Here is a 27,040-nt window from a genome sequence, read left to right on the forward strand (position 1 = left end):
TGAAAATCACCCAGCACCACTCAAATTGATCATCTAAAACATTGGTATGCGAAAAAAGGTAGCAATATTTTTCAACAGTCAAACCCTAAAGAAGCATGGACGGCGACTCCTTAGCAGAACGACTAGTAGATAAAAGGTACTTTTACAATTTAAACGACGAACAAACTGATACCAAGTCGTAAACCACGTGACAAGCACCATCCCTATTGGTACCAAAATATAAAACTACCTCCTTTTTTATTACCACCAATCATCTCCCGCCACGTACTCCCACCGCTTCCCCCTTCCTCTAAACCCCCTCTTAAACTTCTCTGCTGTTGCTGCTTAGGGCTTCCTCCTCCTTCAAAAGAGCTCAACTGTCACTAAATCTTTTACTATGCGCAAGCTTCCCTAGCTCTGGCTTTAGCAAAAACGTCGATGTCAAAGATGATTCGCTTCATTTTTTGGCTTTTTTCCACTGTTTCGTTAACGGCGGTGATCGGAACGGCGTCGCATTCGAGCTCTGGTCCTCACATAGCTGACGTCAACATACTTTTACCTCCGAAAATGACGAACCCCGTCGAATATCGGCTTCAAGGAAGCGACGGTTGTTTCAAATGGTGCTTTCTCCGTACATTTGAAAACAATACGTATATTTCTACGAATTCGAAAACGTATGACTTTTTTTTTATCACGGTTTTTTCAGGTCGTGGGATCATCATGAGATTTTATCAGTTCTGCCGGAGTATAATGTGACCAATCATTGCTCGACAAGTGCACGGCTGAGATCGATTGCGCCGTACTCCGGTAGAAAAGAAACTGCGGTTTACGCTAGGGACGTGCACAGTGGAACCGTGATCCGGTGCAAGGTTTTCATTGATAATTTTGATAGAATTCAAATATTTCATAATTCTATTAAGCTTGATCTTGATGGACTCGCTACTCTCCGAGTTCGTGCCTTTGATACTGAAGGTAATTTCAAAAATTAGGAACACACACACACACACACACACACGAATAGACTAACATTCACTTCGTTTGATTATTGCTTTTCTTACTTAAAGAAAAGAATGATACCGAAGAATTAGTAATTTAAAAAAAAATTTATTCGAATAACTATGTGCATGATTTTAGTTTTATATGGAAAGAGATCGTAATTTTTTTATTTTGGTCATTTGTTAGTTAATTATGATTTTTTTATTGCAACATTTTATTAAGTAAATTGTAACGAAGCATGTCAGCCAGTAGTGAAGACAACTAAGTTAGCATTATGTTACTTTTAGCTTATATCGAAGAACATTCACTCTTATTGTTTATTTTTTGGTTTTTGTGTGTGTATATATATTATGGTTTATTATCTTCACTTTTTACTTGTATTCCAGACAATGTGTTTTCATCATTGGTGGGTTTACAATTCATGTGGAAGCTGATGCCAAAAACTAGTGGGTTGAGTCATCACCTTGCCCATGTTCCTTTGAAGGATTCTCCCTTAAGTGACTGTGGTGGACTGTGTGGTGACTTAGATATCCAGATAAAACTTGAAGAAAAGGTAATTGTGTGGTACAGTTTCTGTAGTAATGAGTTGACTTGTAATCTTGCATTAAATTGAAACTTATTCTGTAATATATGCTGCAGGGTGTATTTTCAGATTTATTTGTTGTAAAAGGCATTCATATTGGCCATGAGAATGTTTCAGTACAATTGCTTGAGCCACCGTTAAAGGGCATGGGTGATAAGATTGTTCTAACTGTTGCAGAAGCTATGTCACTATATCCACCGTCACCTGTTTTCGTCCTCATTAAGGCTACTCTCCATTATAGTCTTAAGGTTATCCGTGAGAATGTTCCTCAAGGTTTTCTTTTCTGAATCCCTTCATTAACATGTTCTAGTAATTGAATTGATGGGTGTTTCTTTATGCTGTCAAGTCCATTTGGAGTAAACTGGCTATTTTTGTTGCATTGATTGATATTCTTAGGAAAAGACTAAGTATCTTTCAACTGGTATTTGCAGAGGTATCTCTTCCATCGCCGCATCATCGATGGTCTGTCACAAACAGTTCAGTTGCTGAAATGGACTCTACGATGGGTGTCATTCATGCGCTAACATTGGGTGAAACAACTGTCATTGTTGAAGATACTAGAGTCGATGGCCATAGTCAGATGTCATCTCTTAAGGTGGTCTTGCCAGATACCTTGTCTATGTACATATCACTATTTTCTGCTTCCGGTGATCCAATAGAAGGAATGGAACCCATTCCACCTATGGCACGTTGGTATGTTGTTTCTGGAAAACAATACCTCATTCAACTCAAGGTTTTTTCTCGGGGTCCATATGCACAGGAAATCTACATTACTGAGGTACCTTATGGGTTATTTCTGTTATCCATTGATATAGTTGAGCTATGTTAACATCAAGAACTTTTTGGTTTGATTCGCTTGATGATTGGGTTCTTGTACTTTTTTTGACAATACTTAAAGGGTCAATAATTTTTTAGGTTAAAGATTTTGTTGTCACTCGGTTGTTAGCTCACTTGTCTAATTTAATATGGTAATATGTTTCTTATTATTTTCTTGGTCATTTTCAAACCAGACTTTCTTTTTTCCATTGCAGAATGATGATATTGAGTTCTATGACAACCAATCTGGCTATTGGAAAATTGTCCCAGTGTTAGAGCCTATTGCATCTAGATACGGCTGGAGGAGTGCTAGAATTTTGGAAGCTACTTCAGAGGGACTGGGGAAACTGACAGCCTCTTTAGTTTACTATAATGGACATCATGATACCAAGGAGGTGAAATGCCATTTACTTACCTTTTTTCTTTTCTTCCTATGCTTTTAAGAGACAAGATTATAGAAGCATCATTATTTTTTTCCTTCTAATGTTATTGTTTGCAATTGATTACTTTTATCTCTCTTGGACTTGTCATTTAGGTTCTCAAGGTTATGCAAGAGGTTATTGTATGTGACCAAGTAGAGTTTAGCTTGGAAAAAGTAACTGGTGAATCTCAAATTATTCTCCTTCCTTGGGCACCTGCAGTACATCAGGAGATGGAGTTAAAGGCTGCTGGAGGTTGGTAGCATTTTACTCATTCAATTCATAAAATAAAATTTACAAGTTCTAACACCTATTTATGGGTTTCAATGCTATTGTAGGTTGTGCAAAAGAGTCGAGTGACTATAAATGGTTTTCTTCGGACATTACTGTTATTTCGGTCACTGCATATGGAGTTGTCCAGGCGAAAAAGCCTGGTAAAGCTACAGTGAAGGTGGTGTCAAGTTTTGATTCATTCAATTATGACGAGGTAATAAATTTGTTTCTTCTACTGCGTTTTTCATTCTTTTGGTTGCAAATCCTAGTATAGCATAAAATTTATAAAAATTCTATGATAGCTCTGGTGCTGTTGCTTCCTTTTTCATTGATGTTTAAAATTCTAAAATATAGACTTGTTTGTTTTTGTACCCTATTAAAGCTTCCAGTTTCACTTGTTCATTGTTTATATTTTCTTTTGAAGTTGCTTTCTGTAATGTTTTTGACAGGTTATGATTGAAGTTTCAATTCCATCCTCTATGGTTATGTTACAAAACTTCCCTGCTGAGACTGTTGTGGGATCACACCTCCCAGCTGCTGTTTCAATGAAAGCATCAAACGGTTACACCACATTCCAGAATCATTTGGAAACTTCTTTTCTTCCTTGCAAACTTTCTTGTTGAAGTTGACTTGCCATTTGCAGATGCCTACTTTTCTAGATGTGATGCATTTCATTCCTTTATAAAGTGGAAAGCTGGAAGCGAGTCTTTCATTGTTACCAATGCTACAGGAGAGGCACCAGTCCTTGAAAAGGAAGATAATTTGGAACTCCATGTACCAGTAGATGGTCCTCCATGTTCATGGACTTACATATATGCTTCTGCATCTGGTCAAGCTATGCTGCACGCAACATTTTCAAAGGAATATCATCATATTGATCCCTCTTTAAGTGGGCCTATTGTTTTAAGAGCAACTTCCAGAATTGCATCATACATGCCTCTTACTCTGCACCAGGCAGGTGATGGGAACCGGTTTGGTGGTTACTGGGTTAATACAGCTCGAATAGAAGCTACTAATCAACTAGAAGATCGAGATAAGGTATATCTTGTCCCTGGAACACAAGTAGATGTCATTCTTCATGGAGGGCCAGAAAGGTGGGACAAAGGTGTTGAGTTTGTGCAGAAAGTGGAGATTTTTGATGAAGAACATGCACATGACAATGGGGTTGATGTTCATCTGATTTCTAGCAGCCATGGCAGTTTGTATAGACTTTTATGCCAAACACTGGGGACCTATGTAAGCTTCTGTGCTGTTTCCTGGATGGCCTTTTACGAGTTTCAATTGAAGTCCATATTGTTGCTATTTGTTTCTTACAAATATGGTTTATCAATCAAGAGTCATGATATGTTGCTTTCTATGGTTCCTAACTGTTCAGAGACTTGTTTTTAAACGTGGAAATTTGGTTGGAGATGATCATCCTCTTCCCACATTAGTGGAAGCTTCATTGTCTCTTGCTTGCAGCCTTCCTTCCTCAGTTGTGGTAATAGTGGATGAACCTGGTAAATGTTGTTTATATTGGGTGGATGTGAAATATGACAATTGATTTTTCTACTCCTATTTTTCTGCTGTTTAACCAGTTGTGTGATTTTGGTTGATGTTATAGTTAATAATCGAGATGTTATTCGGACTGCAATTCAAGCTGACCGTAGCCCGGGGCAAATTCAAGTCACCCCAGTTACTGTGGCTAATGGGCGAACTATTAGAGTGGCTGCTGTCAGTATTAGTACCACTGGGGAGCCTTTTGCAAACTCTTCTTCCCTGTGCTTAAAGTGGGAATTAGGCAGTTGTGACAGTCTGGCTTATTGGAACCATGCTTATGATTCAGAGAACTATAATACGTCTAGTTGGGAGAGGTTCCTGGTCTTGCGAAACGAATCGGGATCGGTACATCTGTTGATTCATTACTTTCTAGTTCTGGTTTTTAGTTATGTTTAGCAATATCTTTGCCATGAGGTAAGTAGATAAACCATCATACAATTGAATGCTAAGGGAAGGAGTGAGAGGTCAAATGGGAAGGGGAGGTTGAGTGAAGAGCAAGTGCACTCAAATACAGTGAGGATAACTGTGATGATAATCTTTAAATTAAATGAAGATATCACAGCAAAAATACTATTAGTAGTATCTCCCTGAAATAATATCTTAAGAGTTGTAAGCATGAAAAAGTGCATATGGGTTTAAGTTGGCTTCAAATGTAAGTTGGTGATATAGGTAAATAATTTTTTGCCGCATTTAAGTATCTAATATTGGTTTCAGTTGATTAAAAAGCAGGTTAGAGGCATCATTCTTGCGTGTTAGGTTATAAGTAACTAGAGAAGTATAAGAAAACCTAACTGGGGAGCTTGCATCTGCTTCATTCAGTTTTTCCCCATCCTGTGTGTTTTATCCTCACTTGTGTAGTAATTATGTACTCTTGGGGCATAATTAGTGTGAGGTCAACATTCCTAAAGAACAATATCACCTCTTCTGTTTAGAGGTTGTACAAGTTTGACTATTTGGATTATTCGCACCCTAGTATCTAGTCTTCTCATTTTTGTATTTGTAATATATCAGTAGACACTGTTTGCCTCTGAATACTGTTATTTAATATTCTTGATACTTTAGAGCTATAATATCTAGATGGTTGGCCTTCTATTTGTTTTTATTCCTTAAGTATTGTATAATTTATGCAACTTTTTTCTTCTCAGATGTGTTAAGTTGGGATAAAAATGAGATTTAAATTGCTTTTGTCTCAGTGTATTGTTCGTGCCACCGTTACTGGATTCTTTGGTAGTTCCTCAGCTGATCGTTATTCTGCTAAATTGCTAGAAGGTTCAGATAATTTTCTTACAGATGCTGCACGGTTACAGGTAGGCTGTTTTGGCATGTTTATATTTCCGTTTTTATTGCATAAAATTGAAGTGTCTTCTCTGCTATTTTTCTTGCTGTGAATAATCTACTCAAACAAGCGTTGTTTGCCCTCTACGATTCTTTCTTTAGAAAAAAGAATATTGTTATTAATGTGTTATTCTTTCTTTGGGGCACTAACATAATATAAAAGTTTATTCTAATATTTTGATATGTTAATCTTTGCAGCTTGTTTCTACTCTAAGAGTGAGTCCGGAGTTCAATCTGTTATATTTCAATCCTAATGCTAAGGTAGAAATCCAGTACCATCGCTGCTTTAATCATTTGGTAATTTCAGTTGAATATGCTTTATAATTTTGAACCATGTTAGATGAAGTTGATGTGATACATTGCTTTTAAAGCTGATTTGATCATTTTCTTTGTAATATTCATTGCCAGAGAAACATTTAATACATCTTTTGCTGGTGGCTTATATCTTTGTTATGAAGTTTGATGAACTTGCCAATGAAATTATGTTTTCGCCTTCAATAAACTTGTTTGCTTTATACTTTTATTCTCTTAACAAACTGGTGACAGTGGCTATTTGGTTTCCCATTTTCTGAGCCATTGCATTTTCACAGATCTAATTATTAGCTTAAATAATCTGTTGCTATGGTTCCCTTGCTAGTAGCTACATGAGGATTATGGGTTTGCATGTCTAATGAAAAATAACAGTTTGGATTGGAGTGTTACCGTGGTTCCCTTGCTAATTGCTACATTTGGAATTTAAGGAATTGTCTTGGGCAGTGCTTGCTGTTAAGTTCTTCAATAAGGAGTAAATGAATGGATAACTGAAGCTTCAAACTGGCAATAATTTTTGTTCAAAATAACTTTCATCTTTGCATGTCTTTATGATAATGGAAAAGATGAATGGTAAAATCTGGGGGAGCTATTGTAATAGCATTACTGTATATACAACCAATTTTAACAATTTCATCCTGCCTGAGTCACAGTATATCATCATCTTTTTTGATTTATCATGCTAATCAGTCAAAAAGATAGTATGCTACTAACAACATATATGTAGTTGTCATGATTCCACATTCTACAGCTCTTAACAGGATGGGTGTCTTTTTCATGCTCCCTTTTATTTGTTAATTATGCTGTTGCTCCTTAGCTGAATATTGAGCAAATTAGATTTTAGATTAAAGGACTATAACTATGTTTAGTTACTGTGATGTTTGATGGTACCTCAATGTGTAGAGGCTTTTGAGCCGGACATCTTCAATCCTTTTGAGCATAATTTTTTTTCAAACCAACCGTATTGGTTTAATTTTGTTTTCAGGCATAAAATACTCCTAATTGTCTTTCTTCTGGAATTTTGGCTGTTTATGATTTTCATACAATATACTCAATCATTGTATCCATTTAGACAAATTTGTCAATTACTGGAGGGAGCTGTTTCTTGGAAGCTGTTGTGAATGATTCTCGAGTCATTGAAGTTACTCAGTCACCACCTGGTTTACAATGCTTACAACTGATTTTATCACCAAAAGGCCTTGGAACTGCAGTTGTGACAGTTTATGATATTGGGCTTACTCCTAATCTTGTGGCTTCTGTCGTGGTAATCTCTCCATTTTGAAAATGAATATACTTGTTATTTGTTAAAGTGCGTTTCTGTTTGACAAGTTGAAGGGAAGTTTGTAGGAAAACCCTTTAAGTGGATGTTGATGCTATATGCTTTTTATTCATGCATTATGAATAGGTAATTTATGAGAATCTTGCATGAAATCCTTTTGGTTTTCCAAACATATCATGCTTCAATGTGTATATATTTTCAAGAGAGCTTCATTTTAAGTACTTAAAAAAAGTACTGCTTGTGAAAGTTGGTGCTTTACCTTAAGTCCCAAACTAATTTGAAATACATGAAATATTTGGACTTATATTGTTTAAGGTTCAACCATGCTACAGTAAATAATGCTTTTTATTTACTTGGAAGTAAATCTGGGCTCTCTTGGCAAATTTGAAGGAAATGAAAGTCTGGAAGAAATCCCTTTCTGGGGATGTTGATGCTGTTCACATTTGAAAAATTATCTAAAAGCAACTTGCTCAAACACATTTCTTTATTGTCTAGAAAAGAGGTGTCTTTTATGTTTGTTCAGGCCAACGAATTCAGTTATAAATGAATCCCTGTTTTAATTAGAGGAAGGTGTGGTACTATGTTTTTTTTAATCTTTATCATGGCATGCACGTGTAAAGTGATTGCTGACATCAACATGAAGTTTTCTTTCATTGCTTCAAAATGACATGTTGGGTTAAGCTGAAATTACAACATGCTATGTATTCAGAAGCTCTTATTTACTATTCATACCAGCGTTATGCATTCTCCCAGTGATGATACCTTCATGTTTTATATCTCTTTGCTCATAATTTATTATTCTGATGACATTTTTACAGGTCCAAGTTGCAGATATAGACTGGATTGAGATTATGTCTGGAGAAGAGATAAGCCTTATGGTGGGATCTTCACTGGACCTTATACTTAATTGATACTTTTCTTTTCCACTTCCAATCCGGATTAGCACTTATTGACTGGTAATTTTTTATCTGAAGGAAGGAAGTTCAAAGTCAATTGGTTTGATGGCTGGGGTTGATGATGGAAGCACTTTTGACATTCATCAGGTTTGAAATGATTGCCATTTGTCATTCTCCTGAAGCTATATGTACCAGATAATCTTTTGTGGAGATATGTTTTAGACTAAATGCTGTGGGAAGTGTGTTAGGTATTTAGCCAAGTTGAGTCCACCAGAATCTTGGCACACAGTTCCTTATGCATATCTGTCCTCTCATGCCAGAGATCCTTTTATAGTAACCTAATGGCTATCTTAGAAGTAAAAGATATATGCACAAACTATTTTGACAATATATCTCATAATACACGGTATTGCATTGAAAATATATCTTTGTACATGTCAGTTTATCCTGATTTTGAAAGGTTTCTGATGTGTCTACGCCCATGCTTCCATGTATGAACCATGTTTTCACATTCTTTGTGTTCCTATTGTGCAGTATGCGTACATGAATATCCATGTGCATATTGAGGATGATATAGTTGAACTTGCGGACAAGGATGATTTCTCAAGCCCTAGCGGTCGATATATAGGTGCACAGACTTTCAAAATCAGGGCAAAACATCTTGGTGTCACAACTCTTTACGTAAGTCATTTAGTACACCTGAAAATATCTTTGATGTTATCATTTCCTTGGGGTTTGTTGAGGTTTCTCAATCAAGAGTTTGTTTGCATAAATTTCAAGATAGATCTTGATAACAGGTCAGTGCTAGACGACATTCTGGACATGAACTGTTGAGTCAAGCTATAAAGGTTGAGGTTTATGCTCCACCAACAATTCACCCACCAAATATTTTCCTAGTACCAGGCGCTTCTTACTTGGTGTGGCTCTGCATTCCATTACTTTCTATGAACAGTTCTTGTATCATATGGAGCTTCATATCCTTTTCCCCTCAAATCCTTGTGCCCCCTTTTCCTCCATGTTTCTAACTATATCAAATATCACATGTATTTTTCATGCTTTTAGCTCACTATTAAAGGAGGTCCGACCCTTGGTGCCTTTGTGGAATATACAAGTACAGATGATGCCATTGCAACAGTGGACAAAACTTCAGGGCGATTGACTGCAACTTCACCTGGAAATACTGTAAGATTTGAGATATGATAAATAACAATTGTATTGTTTATCTATACATACAATAAAATTGTTTACGACTTCTTAACTTTACCTTCATGGAGATTAGTGTCAATGAAGCTGTAGTTTGTTGAGCACTTTGTATTTTCAAGTTGTAAATAAACTAGACAGGCCACTTGAACAGATTTGGTTTGTGGTGAATGGAGACATTTTCTTGTGGGTGGACAGTTTGTGGTGAATGGAGACATTTTCTTGTGGGTGGACACTGTTGAGTGTTTATTCTTTGCAGTCATTTCTTGCCACACTCTCTATTTCACCAGCCATACATAGAAGTGGGAAAATCTCATTTGTACTCAGCAGCCTTACTAAATGAACTGAATGCTTATACGCTGCTCTTAGAAGAGCATACATGTGGATATTATTATGTCTTTGTCAGCTGTTCATGGTCATATTAATATGTTTAGCCCAAATGTACTTGCTGCCTATGCAAAGTGATTTAACATTAGTTCTTCTGGTAAATTTCATCATTTAGAATTCTATCAAGGTTAAATCTTTATCCCCAGCTTGCTTCATCACCGAAACAGTGAAATGCCAGTGCTTGATTTTCCCTTAACAAACAAGTTTTAACTATATGTTAAGTTTTTAATTTGGATTTACTTTTTGGTTTTTCCACCAGACACTGCTTGCCACTGTTTATGGGAATGGCGGTAATGTGATTTGTCAAGCAGATAGCAGTGTTAAAGTGGGAGTACCATCTTTAGCAATATTGAATGTACAAAGTGAACAACTTGCTGTTGGCCGTGAGACACCAATTTATCCTTTATTTTCTGAGGCAAGTATGGCTAGCCTAAAGAAATATCTCAATCAACTCTCTATTTCAATCTGAATTTTGACTGAGATTTTGTATTTTCAGGGAGACTTATTTTCTTTCTATGGGCTATGCAAAGACTACAAGTGGACCATAGAAGATGAAGAGGTTGAATCAAGTGTTGTTTCCAGTAGTATTTGTCCTTGATTTATTAATTTGTCATATGCTTCAATTTTGTTGATTTTTTTGGTAGAAAAGATTCATTTCCATTTCCTTTATAGGTGTTAACATTTGGGGTTCCACTGGTTGGTTCAGAAGCAGTTCAACGCGTTAGTTATGTGGATAACAAAGAACTTAGTTTTATCAATGTTCTGTATGGAAGGTATACTTGTGTTAATGAAAATTATATTGTTTTCCTTTTGAAATACAAATTATTATTGTTATTTATCTGCTGCTTCATGTAGTAAATAAATATTGGCTGTGCACTTGAAATTTCATTTATTTATTTTAAAATTTCTGGAAGTGATGGGGTGGGAACCACCTTAATGATTATGGTTGTTGTTTTCCCTTCTCACAAAATTGTTCATTTTCAGGCATCCTTTATTAAAACTTGCTGGAGTTTGAATGCTTGGGATTGAATAACTTATGCTGCATCTTATTCGTATGATAAATGATTTATAAATGTCTTATTCCACAAAAGTTGTTTGGTTTTAGAAGTTATTAGGAAGATTTTAAGTAGATGTCTTTCAGTGAAGGTGTTTGATTTAAGTTGAAGGTTTATCTGCAAGGTTAAAGTAGCAAACACTTAACAAAATGACTTTGTAATAGATAAGACAATCATGAAAAATTTTCTTTCTGCCTCTTTGTAGTAATGAAACTTGGGTCTTAGATATTGGATATCAGTCTGTAGAATGATGATATCTAGATAATTTTTCTGACTGAATTTGCTCAGTTGAACCACAATGTTCATGACATAGATGATCTAGTCTTATAGCTAAATTCAGGAAAAATAAGCTTAGGGCTTATTTGGATTTTGACATGATTTAACTTGTATATCCACTGAACTTCAGTGACCCATTCTTTCATATTCTTAATCTTGAAGTGATTATATATCAATCCTGGCAAGCTGAATCTCCTTTCTGATCTGACCAAACTATCCAATTATACTAGCTTTTCAAATGAATAATTCTCTCTCTTGTTCAGGGCCCCAGGGAGGACAAATATTGCAGTTTCATTCTCATGTGACTTTATTTCTTCTGGTTCACACTTGGAGGCAAGGACTTACAATGCTTCTCTCTCACTATTGGTGGTGTCTGATCTTCCCCTGGCACTTGGAGCTCTGATCACATGGCTTCTTCCTCCCCATTATACCACATCTAGCATCTTACCTTCATCAGCAGAGTCACATGGGCAAAAAGATGGTCAGAATCGCAAAGGAAGCATAATCTATTCTTTGTTAAGAAATTGTGAGGAAGCAACAGAAGCTTCACAGCGTGCTGTTTCTATTGATGGGGACAAAATAAAAACAGAAGAGAGCAATAATCTTGCTTGCATTCAAGCCAAAGATCGCATCACTGGGAGAACTGAGATTGCTTCTTGTGTCCGGGTTGCTGAGGTATTGTACAACCTTTTGTATTTCCCGCTCAATGACTAACATATGTAGCAAGTAGCTAATACTCTTTTTCCATTCTCTCTGACTATCAAACTTTGTTACTGTCTAGATTTTTGTTACCTACTAAGTTGCATATTATTTGATGTCCTATCATTCCAAGGGAAGAATGTTAACAAATGTGTTTTGAAATTTTTGTAATATCTTTTGGAAAGATGATCTATATTCCTTTTAGGTGGAGCAAATAAGAATAACAAACAAGGAGCTTCCAGTCCATTCAATTGATCTCGCTGTTGGTGCAGAAATTGAACTTTCAATAAGTTACCATGATGCTATAGGTAAACTTATGTTAATTATTTTCACTCTGTTATTTTGTATCCTAATTGATTACCTCTTATGATTTTGTACTTTCTCAGGAAATCCCTTTTACGAGGCTTCTAATGTTATTCTCCACCATGCTGAAACTAATTATCCTGATGTCGTCTCTGTTAACAATACCCGTGACACCAATATGATTCATCTAAAGGTCTGTTGATCTCTTGAAATTAATTGAAAACTTAGGGTGACCAGTGAAGCAGTTTTCTTTCTCTTTTTACTTCTATTGCTTTACGATTTATCATATAGACTGCACTGCATAAAAGATCTCATTCAAGCGCACAACAAATTTACCTCAAGCTATATCATTTAATCAAATGTTCTGCTTGAAGGCAATGCGACATGGTAGAGCTCTCCATGTTTATGCAGTGCAGTCTATATGCTGAAACTAATTATCCCGATGTGGTCTCTGTTAACAATACCCGTGACACCAATATGATTCATCTAAAGGTCTGTTGGTCTCTTGAAATTAATTGAAAACTTAGGGTGACCAATCAAGCAGTTTTCTTTCTCTTTTTACTTCTATTGCTTTACGATTTATCATATAGAGTGCACTGCATAAAAGATCTCATTCAAGCGCACAACAAATTTACCTCAAGCTATATCATTTAATCAAATGTTCTGCTTGAAGGCAATGCGACATGGTAGAGCTCTTCTCCATGTTTATGCAGTGCAGTCTATATGCTGAAACTAATTATCCCGATGTGGTCTCTGTTAGCAATATCCGTGACACCAATATGATTCATCTAAAGTTCTGTTGGTCTCTTGAAATTAATTGAAAACTTAGGGTGACCTATCAAGCAGTTTTCTTTCTCTTTTTACTTCTATTGCTTTACGATTTATCATATAGACTGCACTGCATAAAAGATCTCATTCAAGCGCACAACAAATTTACCTCAAGCTATATCATTTAATCAAATGTTCTGCTTGAAGGCAATGCGACATGGTAGAGCTCTTCTCCATGTTTATGTAGTGCAGTCTATATGCTGAAACTAATTATCCTGATGTGGTCTCTGTTAACGATACCTGTGACACCAATATGATTCATCTAAAGGTCTGTTGGTCTCTTGAAATTAATTGAAAACTTAGGGTGACCAATCAAGCAATTTTCTTTCTCTTTTTACTTCTATTGCTTTACTATTTATCATATAGACTGCACTGCATAAAAGATCTCATTCAAGCGCACAACAAATTTACCTCAAGCTATATCATTTAATCAAATGTTCTGCTTGAAGGCAATGCGACATGGTAGGGCTCTTCTCCGAGTATCAATTGATAATCATCCACAGAAGTCGGACTATATGCTGGTACGTATTTCCCCGTCTCTAAATCACTAACTATATCTTAGATTTATCACTGCACAACGTGCATCTGCATACGTGCGCGAACAATATTCAGCTCATAAATGCTACACTTTCTTCAGCTCAAATTACTTGAGCTTTTTCTAAGGATGTAAGGCCTTGTTCTGCCATGCATTTGATTCAAATTCATTACTTCTATTGCAATAAGAAAAGTTTTATGCTTTGACCAAAATCTGTTAATTTGTGTTGATTGATAGTTTCTCTCCAGCTTATAAGCCTTATCCTTCATTGTTCAGATTTCAGTTGGTGCCTATGTGCATCCCCAAAATCCAGTTCTTCACCAGGGGAGTTCTATTAACTTCAGCGTAGTAGGTGGGTTTATGGTGGAATATTATTTCTAAGAAGGAATTTATCATGTTTCCTCTAATACTCTGTTTTTTGTCCATTCTGTGTTAGGCTCTGATGATCAAGCTTCAGGTCACTGGCATAGTGTCAATGAAAGTGTTATAGTTTTACACACTCAATCTGGACAGGCGGAAGCAGTTGGAGAGGGATCGACCCAAGGTACTAAATAATCATTAATAATATCCTTTACTGTGTTAAATCTGCTGGATTTTAGAAAATTGATGTGAAATATGTCATTGTATTGAGATGCCATTCAGTGATTTAGTTTTTGTTATTTCTAAATAGTTTCTTTCGAAAGTTCAAATGTCAAGCTGCGAACAACAGTCACAGTTCTACCTGGAAGTACACTTGTTGTGGAAGCCCCAAAGGAGATGCTGACAAATGTTCCGTTTCCCTCCCAAGGATTTAGCTTTTCCGTGAAGTTCAGGTTTGTACATTAATTAGTGCTTTTTATTGTGTTATGCCAACTTACAACTTGACTGTGGTCAATTTATTGGGAGGTCAACAGTTATTCTAAAATTTTAAGTGGGTTAGAAGACAACTTATGGCAAATCAACCTTATAAACATTATTTGAAGCATACTAATCATCTGCTTTTGGAGAATGTTAGCATTACTTCATTGTTCAAGTGAATGTAAAATAATTTTGGTCTGGAATAAGCTTTCCACAAGATGTGTTAAAATATTCTAATTTTCTTTGGTCTGAACACTGATGTACCTGTAATGTAGTCTCGATATGATCCTTGTTATAGTTTATTTATAATTCAGTACTACACACTAATTCAGTGGGTTTCTTAAATATATATGTATGACTAATGCTTAGGTTTCCTTTTCTGAATTTTGATATTTGTTAAATTTAAGAAATTGTATATGACAATATTTTGGTGGCAGATCATCATCTTTGGTATTAAGTATACTGTCTATAAATTGTGACTTGTTCTTTTATGTGAAAGACTTAACGGTTATTTATCCAGTTGTGTTTTGTGCAAAATAACCAATGAATAAGCAAAATTTTTACTGTTGCCATACACTAGTGATACAAATGACAAGATCAACACTGTTGGAAGCAGTAAAGGAGCCCCATATGACTGTAGGGTAGACCCTCCTTTTGTCGGGTATCTCTCTCTCATTCAAGTTTGAATGTTGATCTAGCGTATAACAATTGTACTATTTGTAATGAATTTTTTTTAATCTCTGCAGCTATGCAAAGCCATGGATAGACCTTGATACTGGCAACTCGTTTTGCCTTTTCTTCCCTTACTCCCCAGAGCATTTGGTCCGCACCATACCCAAGTTGAAGGACATGAAACCATATATATATGTTTCCATTAATGCTTCAATGAAAGAACACAGCCATGTTTCTGGATCTGCATCTGCACTTTTTGTCGGGGGATTTTCCATAATGCAAATGGGAAAGGTAATTGATTGATGATTTATATTAAATTTTCATTTAATATGGAAGACTTACTTTGATTTACTGTTCTCTGTGTCACATAAGGTTATTGAACTATTACTATTGGGTTTATATTTTAACTGTTTCAGTTCTTATCTTGATGCCCCTTTGTACAAGTTCTTTGACTTAACATGTTGGAATCCCTATAATTAAGGATAGAAATCTTACCTTATTACTAGTAGTTCCCTTGTAAAAAAAAACTAATCTCAGTTACTGATTCTTAGGAAAATAGGAATTGTTTCCTTTAAAATGATTGTTCCTCTCTTTATAATCTGTAAACTAAAGCAGTAGAAGAATAACAGAATATTTTCCTCTGAGTTTTTTCATGGCATCAGGGCTTTAGGATTCATTCGATCCTATTTTTTTTCTCCAATTTCCCTTCCTAAAAATTCCTTCGGTTTAGTCCTCCAATGGGTGATATCAATGAAAACTTCTCTGAAATTGAGACATCACAAATAACTCAGAATATCAATCAGGGAATCACTCAAGGTGAAATTAATTCTTCCCTTATAATCACCAATCATCGACTAAATGGGAAGAACTTCCTGCAATGGTCTCAATCGGTTCTTATGGTGATTCGTGGTCGTGGCAAATTAGGATACATCAATGGAGAAATTCCATGACCAACCATAGCTGATCCTACTTATGCCACTTGGGAACTCAACAATTCAATTATAATGGCTTGGCTAATCAATTCGATGGAAGGCCATATAAGCCGCACCTATCTTTTTTTCAAAACCACAAAAGACATGTGGGATGCAGTCAAAGAAAACTACTCAGATCTTGGAAACGCCTCCCAAGTATTTGAGATCAAGCTTAAGTTAAAGGATATCCGACAAGGAACACTCGAGGTAACTCACTACTACAACAATCTAAAAATTTTGTGGCAAGAACTGGATATGTATTATGAGGCAGATTGGGGTGAAGGCTTAGAACACAACAGGTTTGACCCATCTCAACAATGAATGTCTTTATGAGTTTTTAGCAGGACTGAACCGTAAGTTAGATGAGTTCTGTGGCCGAATTCTGGGCAGATCACCTCTTCCAACGATCAGTGAAGCATTTGCAAAAGTTAGAAGAGAAGAAAAGCGTCGTCTTGTCATGATGGGAGATTCAAAGGAACCTAAACCTATGACCTCGATTTCTAACCGTCCTACTGAATCCTCTGCTCTCATCTCCAAAGGTCAACAGCCGCAAAAATGTGCTGGAAATGATTCTGGATCAACAAGACCATGGTGTAGTCATTGCAATCGTGTTGGTCATACAAAAGAAAAATGCTTCAAACTCCATTGCTATCCTGAAAAAAAAAAGAAGGATAATAAGACTGTCATGTTATCCTCCACTACTGGTGATGATGTTCTTGATGTTCGCTTAACCAAAACACAGCTTGAGACTCTCCATAAGATACTTGGTACTCCCACTACTCATGGATCTCTAGCCACTCAAGGTACTGCCCTCAACATTGCTTTTGAATCTAATAATCTATCTTCTTGGATACTCGATTCGGGTGCCTCCGATCACATGACAGGTGACTCCTCGTTGTTTCACACCTACACTCCTTGTCATAACAAATCCCGAATCCGCATAGCTGACGGTTCTTACTCACTTGTGGCTGGAATAAGAGAAGTACAAATGACAGAGAGTTTTTCTCTCGATAAAGTCCTACATGTCCCAAACTTGTCCTGTAATTTACTTTCAATTAGTAAACTTACTAAGGATGAAAAAGTTCTTGTTGAATTTTACGCAATTGGTTGTGTGATACAAGAAGCAATCGGGAGGATGATTGGCCTTTGCTAAAGTTGATGATGGATTATATATTTGGAATAAAAGCATTACACAAGGGGATTGGCTCTATCCACTTCAAAGAGGACACTATTATGTTATGGCACCGTAGGTTAGGACATCAAACTTTGTGTATTTGAAAAAACATCTTCCGCTGTTATTTCGAAATAAAAGTATTAATTCCTTGAAGTGTGAAATTTGCCAATTATCTAAGCATACCCGTGTGCCTTACCCATTAAAACCACATATTCAGTCCCAACCTTTTTCGTTAATCCACAGTGACATATAGGGAGCCAGCCGAGTGAAAAATATTACAGGGGCTAGATGGTTTATAACATTCATTGATGATCATACTAGGGTCTGTTGGGTCTTATCTACTCAAAGAAAAATCTGAAACACCCAAAGTATTCCAAAATTTTCACTCAATGGTTCGAACCCAATTCAACTCTACCATACATACCCTCCATACTAACAATGGGAGAGAATACTTCAACTCTGTCTTAAGTCCATACCTTTCTGACCAAGGCATTATACACCAAAGCTCTTGCCCTGACACTCCTCAACAAAACGGGATCTCTGAGAGAAAAAATCATCATCTCCTTGATGTGGCTTGAGCCATAATGTTCACCATGAATGTTCCAAAATACTTGTAGGGAGAAGTTGTCCTCACTGCCTGTTATCTCATAAACTGAATGCCATCAAAGATCCTCAATTTCCAAACACATCTAAATACTCTTTTAAAGGCCTTCCCTCTATTTCATGTTCCTAATCTTTTAGCCAAAATATTCGGCTGTAAAGCTTTTGTCCATAATCATTGACCAAATCAATCCAAACTTGATCCTCGAGCCCGCACTTGCATCTTCATTGGATATTCCCCTACACAAAAAGGCTATAAGTGTTACTTACCAACATTGCGCCGAATGTTTGTCTCTCGGGATGTTACCTTCTTTGAAAATGAACCATACTTTGCAGCATCTCATCTTCAAGGGGAGAGTTTTAATGAAGATGAGACCCTTAATACTCTCCTTATTATACCTCCTGATCCTACTACTACTATCACAAACAAACCTATCCCAGATTTAGTTGCTGTTTCCCCTGTGCAGCAAGAATTTAACACCGTCCTTCCCAATTACATCTCCAACTGAGGACTGTTCTAAAACAGAAGTCCCACCTCCGTCACCATCCATCTATCTTCCAATTGCAGTTCGAAAGGGTACAAGGAGCTGCACTCAACATCCTATTTCTCGGTTTGTATCCTATGGAAATTTATCTAAGTCTTACAAAGCTTTTGTGACTAATGTTGATTCTGTAAAAACTCTAAAAAATATAGAAGAGGCTCTTGAATCAACTGAGTGGAGACAAGCCGTGATGGAAGAAATGAAGGCCCTCAAATACAATGAAACATGGGAAGTCTCGGATCTACCTAAAGGGAAAAAAACCGTAGGGTGCAAATGGATTTTCACTACGAAATTTAAACTCGATGGCCGTATTGACCGATACAAAGCTCGACTTGTGGCTAAGGGATTCACCCAAACTTATGGTCTCGACTACAACGAGATGTTTGCACCGGTTGCCAAGCTAAACACCGTTCGGGTCCTGCTATCTCTTGCTGCCAACCTTGATTGGCACTTGACTCAATTGGATGTAAAAAATGCTTTTCTCAACGGGGAATTAAATGAGGTGTACATGGATTTCCCACCCGGGTTTGAAGAAAACAAGGACTAAGTGTGTAAGTTGAAGTCCTTGTATGGGCTGAAACAATCTCCATGAGCGTGGTTCAGTCGATTTGCAAAAGCTATGACTAGCAAAAATTACATTCAAGGACAGACAGACCACACCATGTTCTACAAGCACTCGGAAGAGGGTAAATGCTGCATCCTTGTCATTTATGTCGACGATATAATATTAACAGGAAATGACTCGAGCGAAATTTTGAGATTGAAAGAATTTCTTGGTACAGAGTTTGATCTTAAAGACTTGGGGAGTCTTAAATATTTTCTTGGTATGGAGGTAGCAAGGTCGAAAAAAGGTATCTTCATTTCCCAAAGGAAATATGTTCTTGATCTACTGTCGGAAGTTGGTTTGATGGGCAGCAAACCAGCTGAAACTCCTATGGAGTTTAACCTTAAATTGGGAACTAATGAGGATGGAGAAGAAATCGACAGGGGGAGATATCAACGTCTAGTAGTAAGGCTCATCTACCTATCTCACACCCATCTAGACATAGCCTTCAGTGTGAGTGTTATTAGTCAGTATATGCATGCCTTGAGGGAGAAGCACCTGGAAGCTGCATATAGAATACTAAGATATCTAAAAGGAACTCCTGGTAAAGGACTGTACTTCAAGAAGACTGTCAACCGAAGCGTGGAAGTCTACACTGATGCAGACTGGGCAGGTTCTATTAATGATAGACGCTCTACAAGCGGCTATTGTAGTTATGTTTGGGGTAATCTCGTGACGTGGAGGAGCAAAAAACAGTCTGTGGTAGCACGCAACAGTGCAGAGGTAGAGTATCGAGCACTATCTCATGGTATATGCGAAGGAGTTTGGATACAAAGACTTATGGGATAACTAAAAGTGCCTTATACCAGACCTATGAAGATGTACTGTGACAACCAGGCTGCTGTCAGCATAGAACATAATCCTGTGCATCATGATTGGACCAAACATGTGGAAATAGATCGTCACTTTATAAAAGAAAAAATACACTCAGGAGAAGTATGCATCACCTACCTACCTACTAGACAACAAGTTGCAGACATGTTAACTAAAAGTTTGAACAGAAACATGTTTGAAGAACTTATTGGCAAGCTGGGTTTGATTAACATCTACACTCCAACTTGAGGGGAGTGTTGTCCCTATAATTAAGGATAGAAATCTTACCTTATTACTAGTAGTTCCCTTGTAAATAGAAACTAATCTCAGTTACTGATTCTTAGGAAATTAGGAATAGTTTCCTTTAAAATGATTATTCCTCTCTTTATAATCTATAAACTAAAGCAGTAGAAGAATAACAAAATATTTTCCTCTGAGTTTTTTCATAACATGAATAGGGGGATCATGGATGATTTTCTAAATGTTTTGCTTGTTTCAGGATATAGCACAGATAAATCTGACACCAGACTTTAACAAGACTATTGTAACCATCTTGGGAAACACAGGTAAAATGACTCAGGCACATTCTCTTTCTTTTCATATCCTCGCCTCCTATACCACCACCTTCCTAATTTATTTTTAAGTTTTTTTTTTTTTTATATGGACTAGAGTGCACATGATGCAAGATTCCTTATACACCCCCTGAGACTAAGTAGCCAGTGGCTGTAGAACAAAAATGATTGTATTAGGGCTATTAAGGTATCTGAATGAAGAAAAAAGGGTAAGGGTGGTTGGGAAGAGGAAGCAAGTTACCGGAGTTTTAAGCTTTAGGTAATGATTATGTATGTGTGAGGTTGGCCTTTTGTATTCTATGTAAGCATAAAAGGATTCATGGAACATTTCTAGTTAGGCAATATATGCTGTGACTTACTTTTGCCAAGTGAAACCCCATAGCTCATTGATGGACGATTGCAAGTGTGAAGCATTCATGTCTGACATTTTTCCATTTTGATAATTAACCTTCTAGAAGTTCTGGTTTATAGCTTGTAGAAAAGCTCCTATAGTTTCTGTTTGACCTTATAAACACCTGCTATTGTATACTAGGCGCACAATGTATAAGATTATTGTTTATGCAGTGCCCGCTCTTGCTCCCTACTCCCGGACTTATGTCTACTGCTTCCATGCCTCTGATGCATTCCATAGTTCCATTTATCAGTCAAATCTTATTCTTCTCTTTCATTTGGTCTTTGTAGATGTTGAAATCCACTGGCGTGGCCAAGATTTGTTAGCAATCAATCCCATCCAGAAAGAAGGATTTGGTCTCAGTTGCCACATAGATTATGAGGTGAGATTGCGAATATTTTCTTAATCTAAGAACAAATTTGTTCAGTCGCATGGGTTAGCCAAGTGGTAAGGGTCGGTTGGGGTTGTACAAAAGAAAATGCTCTGCTTTCTTAAATACTCAAAAGCACAGTGCATCTTTTGAATTGAGCGAATTGTAGAATGAAAAGCTCCTGTGATGGAAAATATTCAAAACTGTAACAAGCTTCAAAATTATGATATTTGCAATGAAATATTTGGAGGCAATGTTCAAAATTCCAATCTTTTCATTTCTTGATATTATTCTATTTGTGATTTCAGGTAAAAGCACTTAGTGCCAAGCGATTTGCAGATAAAATCATTGTCAAACTCCCATCCACCGGTCAGCCTAGTCTTGAATCTGGATTTTTTTTTTAGTCTGGTGACAACAATGAATAGTTTCTTATCCTTTTTTTTTTCAGGTCAAAGAGTGGAAGTGGATGTCAACTATGAACCAGATGAAAAATCTGAAGCTACTATTAACTTTTCCTTTTGGGCGAAGGTTATGGGAAGTATTGCCCTAACAGTAATCACACTGATCATTGGCTTCATATGTTTCCTTGACCGACCTCTTGGATCATCCCAGCCACCATCCACTCCTCTGTGCAGTTCAAGCATATCAGCACCTGTAACGCCAGACCGGAGAAGTCCCCTTCATTTGGACGAACAATCTCCACGAACACCGCAGCCATTTGTAGATTATGTGAGAAGAACAATAGACGAAACTCCATACTATCGGCGAGAAGGTAGGAGGAGGTTTAATCCTCAGAACACATACTAAAATAATCTGGCTGCCCTTTAACTTCATTTTTGTTGTATTGCTTAGAAGTTAGAAACTGGCAACATGTATGCCAAATTTTGTTGTATCATGTATGTGTATATACAGGCGAAACATACAACCTCGAATTTCATTGACAGACTCGATGATTGGATCATATCAGTGATTTGGTTTTGTTGGTATGATTTCTTATTATAATCTGTGTTTAAGGTGTTTCATAAATTTTGTTATGGTAATAATTTGTTTTATATGAGTTGTCTCGTTCATGTTTGTGTTGTGTTATGCCGTATCTCAGTCAAGGTTGTTAGTACCATACCGGTATTGGTACCTACCGTAGATCAGTACCAAGTAGTTAAGTTTAGGCTAATTTGGTTTGTATTGGTGCATTTTGTCGAGGGTGAGTGTTGAATTAAATTTAGTAGAGTTGACTTCAAAGAAAATTATTTCTTAATTTGAAATTTTCAATTTGAGTTGAGTGAAATATAATTCAAGTAGAGTTGAATGAATTTGTTTAGAGCCAAATTAGAAAAAGTAAATATGTAAAGATAAAATTTTGTTGTCAATAATCTAAATTTTAAGTTGAACAAGGTTGTATATATTTCAAAGTAAATAAAATGATAAATTTGATTTGACAATTTATTTATTTATTCAAGATTTTGAATTAACTATCTAAAAAGTTAAAACTCTTGCAATTTAACATTAAAAACACTAAATTTTTAATTTTTATAATTTGTATAAAATTTAGGATTTTGAAGATTATTTTAAAATTTATTTTTAGGAATTAATTTATTCATTTTAAAATTATAGGAACACAAGTAGATATATTAATTTGTTATTTGAGTTATTGAATTAAGAATATTTAATTCTAACTAAAACTCAAAAATAAAATTCCTTATTTGAATTGATTGGAAAAAAAATTTAATTTAATTAACTTAAAATCCAAAGTTTTATTCCATTTATTTTTAAATCAAATCAAGTTTTGTTTACCTTTAATATCAACACATGATTTGGTACAAGATTTTGATATAAATCAATTTGAACATATAAAGAACTGTAAATTGAAAGTTTCAACTTAAAAGATCCCAAATTTTCTTAAAATATAGACGCCAATAGCATACAGTAGGGAACACATAGCTTCAGCCAGCGAACCCAAATTTCAGATTTAGGAAAAGATCATTGAAGAATTAAAATACAACCTTACTACCAAATTAATTAAATATAAATGCTCACACCTTTCCTTTGGAAATCCAAAATAAATAAAAAATCATATTTAAGATTAGATTTAAGAAATCAGAACTCCAAAATATATTAAAGTAAAAAAAATGCAACACGAAACATATCAGATTTAGAAAGAGAGGGAAAAGATCGAATTAAAAAAGAAAAAGAATCTCTGTAGTTCGAAACAGGAGAGAAATGCAAAAAAGAAAAAGTGAGAGAACTCAAAACTTAATAAACCCAAACTTTCAATCAAGAAAAGGGACATGAAAAAATAGCTCTTGAATTTCTACGCTTCAAACTGACGATCTCAATAGTGTAGAGGCGTGACTGGCCATGAGGAAGCTACATCCGGAATGGTGCGACGATCATATGACAGAATCGACCAGAAGAAAAGCAGAAAAGCAGAAAAGAGAAAGGCGGACAGAAGCAGAAGCCGAGAATTCAGAAGAAAACAGAGGAAACAAAGAAGCAGAATAGCAGGGAGAAGGAAAAAGAAAGGGGAAGGGAGACGAAACAGAATCACTTCATCAAATATTCAATATGTATTTCCCCGCATACACAACACTTCTTATGTAGCAGAAAAGAAAACTAGTAACAGCTTGATTAGTTACTACAGCTGTCACTATCCTATTTAAAATAAAATGTACCCTTTCACTTCTATGTTTTATTTTCCTAATTTTAATTTTGTCCCGAAACATCGACCGATTGAGGTAATTTTCCATGGATTTTGGGTTTCAGATCTGGTGGCATTTGAGAGAGTTCCTCGAAAATCTAGTCCGATAAAAAAAAAAAGGGAAGTAAAGGATCATTTTGACGAGGAGAGGTAAGTCGAAAAGCCAACGACGATGACAAAACCAGGCAACAGAAACAAGGAGACTGGAAAAGTTTTTGAGAGTTTAGGGTCATGGAATTTGTTGATGCTTTTTAAAAAAATATTAATGCTCTTTATGATATAACTGTTTTGGAGTCCCTTTTTCTTGACATAGCCACATGCCAAATGATGTCGGTATTAACACCTTTAGGGTCAGACACCAAACCGGTCAACGAAATAAAAGTTGATGTATTAAATTGGACAAATTAAAAATATGTTGGGAAGATGGAGGCTTTGCATCATGGAAATCAGAAAGTCCTTTCCTTCGTAGATGGCGGTATTACAAGCTTTCCAGATTTCCCAACAAATGTGAGCAATGAGATCAAGACCATGAAATGAATTAAAAGAAAGCATTATATGCATTGTGATCACCATTGAGCAAAGGATGGACACCTGACTGAATTTGGGTCACGATGAAAGATAAAAAGCATGCTAAGTAGCCCAGGCTGCTGGTTAGAAGAAAATAATATGCTCCAATGATTCCCAATGATCGTTATATCTAGGAAATAAGTTGTAAAACTTACATGTCTTTTAACCAAATTTTCATTGGAATATGAAAATTTTGACTTTAGGGAGTATTTTACGGTCCCAAATCAAGGCCCGTTTCTTTTTCTTCAACATAGTGTTGGAGCTTGAAATAAGTTGTAAAGCATCATTTGGAATGTTATCATGGGATTATCTGTTGGACAATACACACGTTAGTGAAATAAAATATATAAATATAAATATAAATAAATATTTATATAACTAAAATATAAATAGAATAATTTATAATTAAATTGTGAAATACGAAAATCAAATAAAACCGTAATAAAAATTGAAATAAAGAAGAATAGAGATTTTACGAAACATTGAGGCCTGTGAAACAAAGTTTCCTTAAGATAGATTCAACCGCTCCTACAACACTTGGAGAAACGTTGGTCAAATGTCTCCCAGGATACAACAATAATAGTGATCAAAGTAGTATCACCTCTACAACGATCAACGAACGAACGTTGCCTTTTTCTATCACCAGAACGTTTGAAAAATTCGGAGAGGAAAAGGAAAAGTTTTGAAAGCAAATGAGTTTCAATGTGAAAGAGTATGATTGTGTGTAAATTTATACATAATACATAGCCTTTTATAGGCATTTAGGATGGTTGAAAATTTAGAAATAACCACAAAATCTGCCATTAAAGAGTAAAAAAATCAATTTGATTTTAAAAATTGAATCAAATTTGATTGGAATTAGACACTGTCCATATATAAGTAGATTATGTCTGTTGAGGAAAATAAATTCGTGTTGGGCTAAAATATAAATAGGCCTGTTTGGGCCCAACTAGTCCAAACATTTCGCGTCGTCCACATTGTACGAGTGTGCCCCAACCCCGCCTGGTTTGGACTTGCACCCCCTACGTGTGAGGCAAAGTTTCAAGCTTAGTTATTCAACTATCCTTCAAAAGGGTTCACATATATATACACATCTCACACTTGGTATTTAACCAATGTGGGATCTAAGCTTTTACTTTTCCTCAACAAATATTTCTAAGTAGCTTACTTTGAGCATCGATTTCTCATTCATCACTTAATCATTTTGAGCATATGATATACCGTTGTAAAGGTCTCATGGAGTAGAATAAGAAACCATAATTTTATGATTAACTCTTCACCTTTACCTATTAAGAATATGCCTCAAAGTTCCATAAAAAATGCAATTTTTCCAATAAACCCCTACATGAATGATAATTGATAGTTTTATCGAAAAACATTGACTCGATGTGGCAATAGAATCTATGATCGATAGTTGCATAGGATAGGTAGGTATCCACCTTTGAACTTTCCCTTGTGAAAGTATATTTACTTTACTAGCTGATCAGTAGACGTGATGTCCTTAAACTGTTCTGCCTTTTTGTGTAAACGATGATATACCTCACACAACTACCTCTTTGGCAAGGTTTTAGTTCTCATGGGTATGTTCATATAGCCGTGAACATATCCTGGTTCTGCAAGAGTTTGAGAGAACTATGCCCCAGTAGTCTTCTTGAAGTAGCCCCACTTCACTCTCATATAGGTGACTTATGTTGTTCGGCTCATCAAAACACACAATGGTCATTAAAAGCATTGCTTAACCTATCCCCTTTTTAGTCACTGTTTACATCATAGGAACGAACTTGGGATAAGTACCCCCACAGTGACTTCACAAGGTCTATGCAATTAGGTTTTCATTTTGAACCTAGATTTTGGGATCTCCAGTCAACTAGGTAGGGTTTTCCTTCACATAATGCCTTTTATTTTCATAAGCTTTAGTCACATTCCTTTCTATGTTTTATTAACATGATCTCATTTAAGCCTTTAGTTAACAAATTTGCAATATTATCTTTTGATTTTTCAAAATCAATAGAGATAACTCTGTTTGAGATCAGTTGTTTAACGGTATTGTGTCAATGACATATATGTCTTGACTTGCCATTATACGTTATACTAGCAAGACCCCCCATACTTTCAAGTGGTTGTAGGATGGTTTTCTACCTGTCCATAACTCATATGGTGTCTTGTCCCTTTTCTTGTGGGTACCTTATTTAAAAAGGTAATTAAATCATAGAAACGTTCCCCCCACATTTTCTGTGATAACCCAGAGCTTTTTAGCAATGCATTCATCTTTTCCTTTAGAGTCTGATTTTTTTGTTCGGCTACTTCATTTGAGGAAATATGGTGGTGTTATTAAGTTGTGTACAATATTCAAATGATTCAACATATCCACTGCCACGATCACTTAATCTTTTTATTAAGTTGGTTTTCAACTTCTTACTTATAGAGAATAAAATTCTCTTCGTCTTTGCTCTTAAGCAAATATACGTAGCAATGAAGTTAATAAACATTTTTATTCCTTCCTTTCATTTGAACAAGCTTTACAA

At 35.9% G+C, this 27,040-nt stretch overlaps 1 protein-coding gene across 1 annotated transcript; it reads left to right on the top strand.

Annotated features, from left to right (window-relative positions):
• On the top strand, positions 1-22,279 carry LOC105798358 (nuclear pore complex protein GP210). Its single transcript, XM_052620852.1, has 36 exons — positions 1-599; positions 686-951; positions 1,362-1,528; positions 1,615-1,831; positions 1,990-2,336; positions 2,590-2,769; positions 2,910-3,048; positions 3,132-3,280; positions 3,516-3,627; positions 3,710-4,302; positions 4,442-4,565; positions 4,670-4,950; positions 5,799-5,912; positions 6,139-6,201; positions 7,322-7,513; positions 8,347-8,406; positions 8,503-8,571; positions 8,959-9,105; positions 9,222-9,341; positions 9,487-9,606; positions 10,271-10,430; positions 10,512-10,570; positions 10,684-10,784; positions 11,606-12,017; positions 12,247-12,349; positions 12,428-12,537; positions 13,622-13,693; positions 13,984-14,059; positions 14,144-14,251; positions 14,378-14,519; positions 15,125-15,205; positions 15,291-15,507; positions 20,420-20,486; positions 21,174-21,265; positions 21,562-21,622; positions 21,702-22,279. The coding sequence occupies exons 1-36, from the start codon at positions 418-420 to the stop codon at positions 22,058-22,060; spliced, it is 5,862 nt and encodes a 1,953-aa protein (XP_052476812.1). The 5' UTR covers positions 1-417; the 3' UTR covers positions 22,061-22,279.
• The last annotated feature ends 4,761 nt before the right edge of the window (positions 22,280-27,040 follow it).

Source organism: Gossypium raimondii, chromosome 9 (genome assembly GCF_025698545.1).
Source record: "Gossypium raimondii isolate GPD5lz chromosome 9, ASM2569854v1, whole genome shotgun sequence".
Lineage (NCBI taxonomy): Eukaryota > Viridiplantae > Streptophyta > Magnoliopsida > Malvales > Malvaceae > Gossypium > Gossypium raimondii.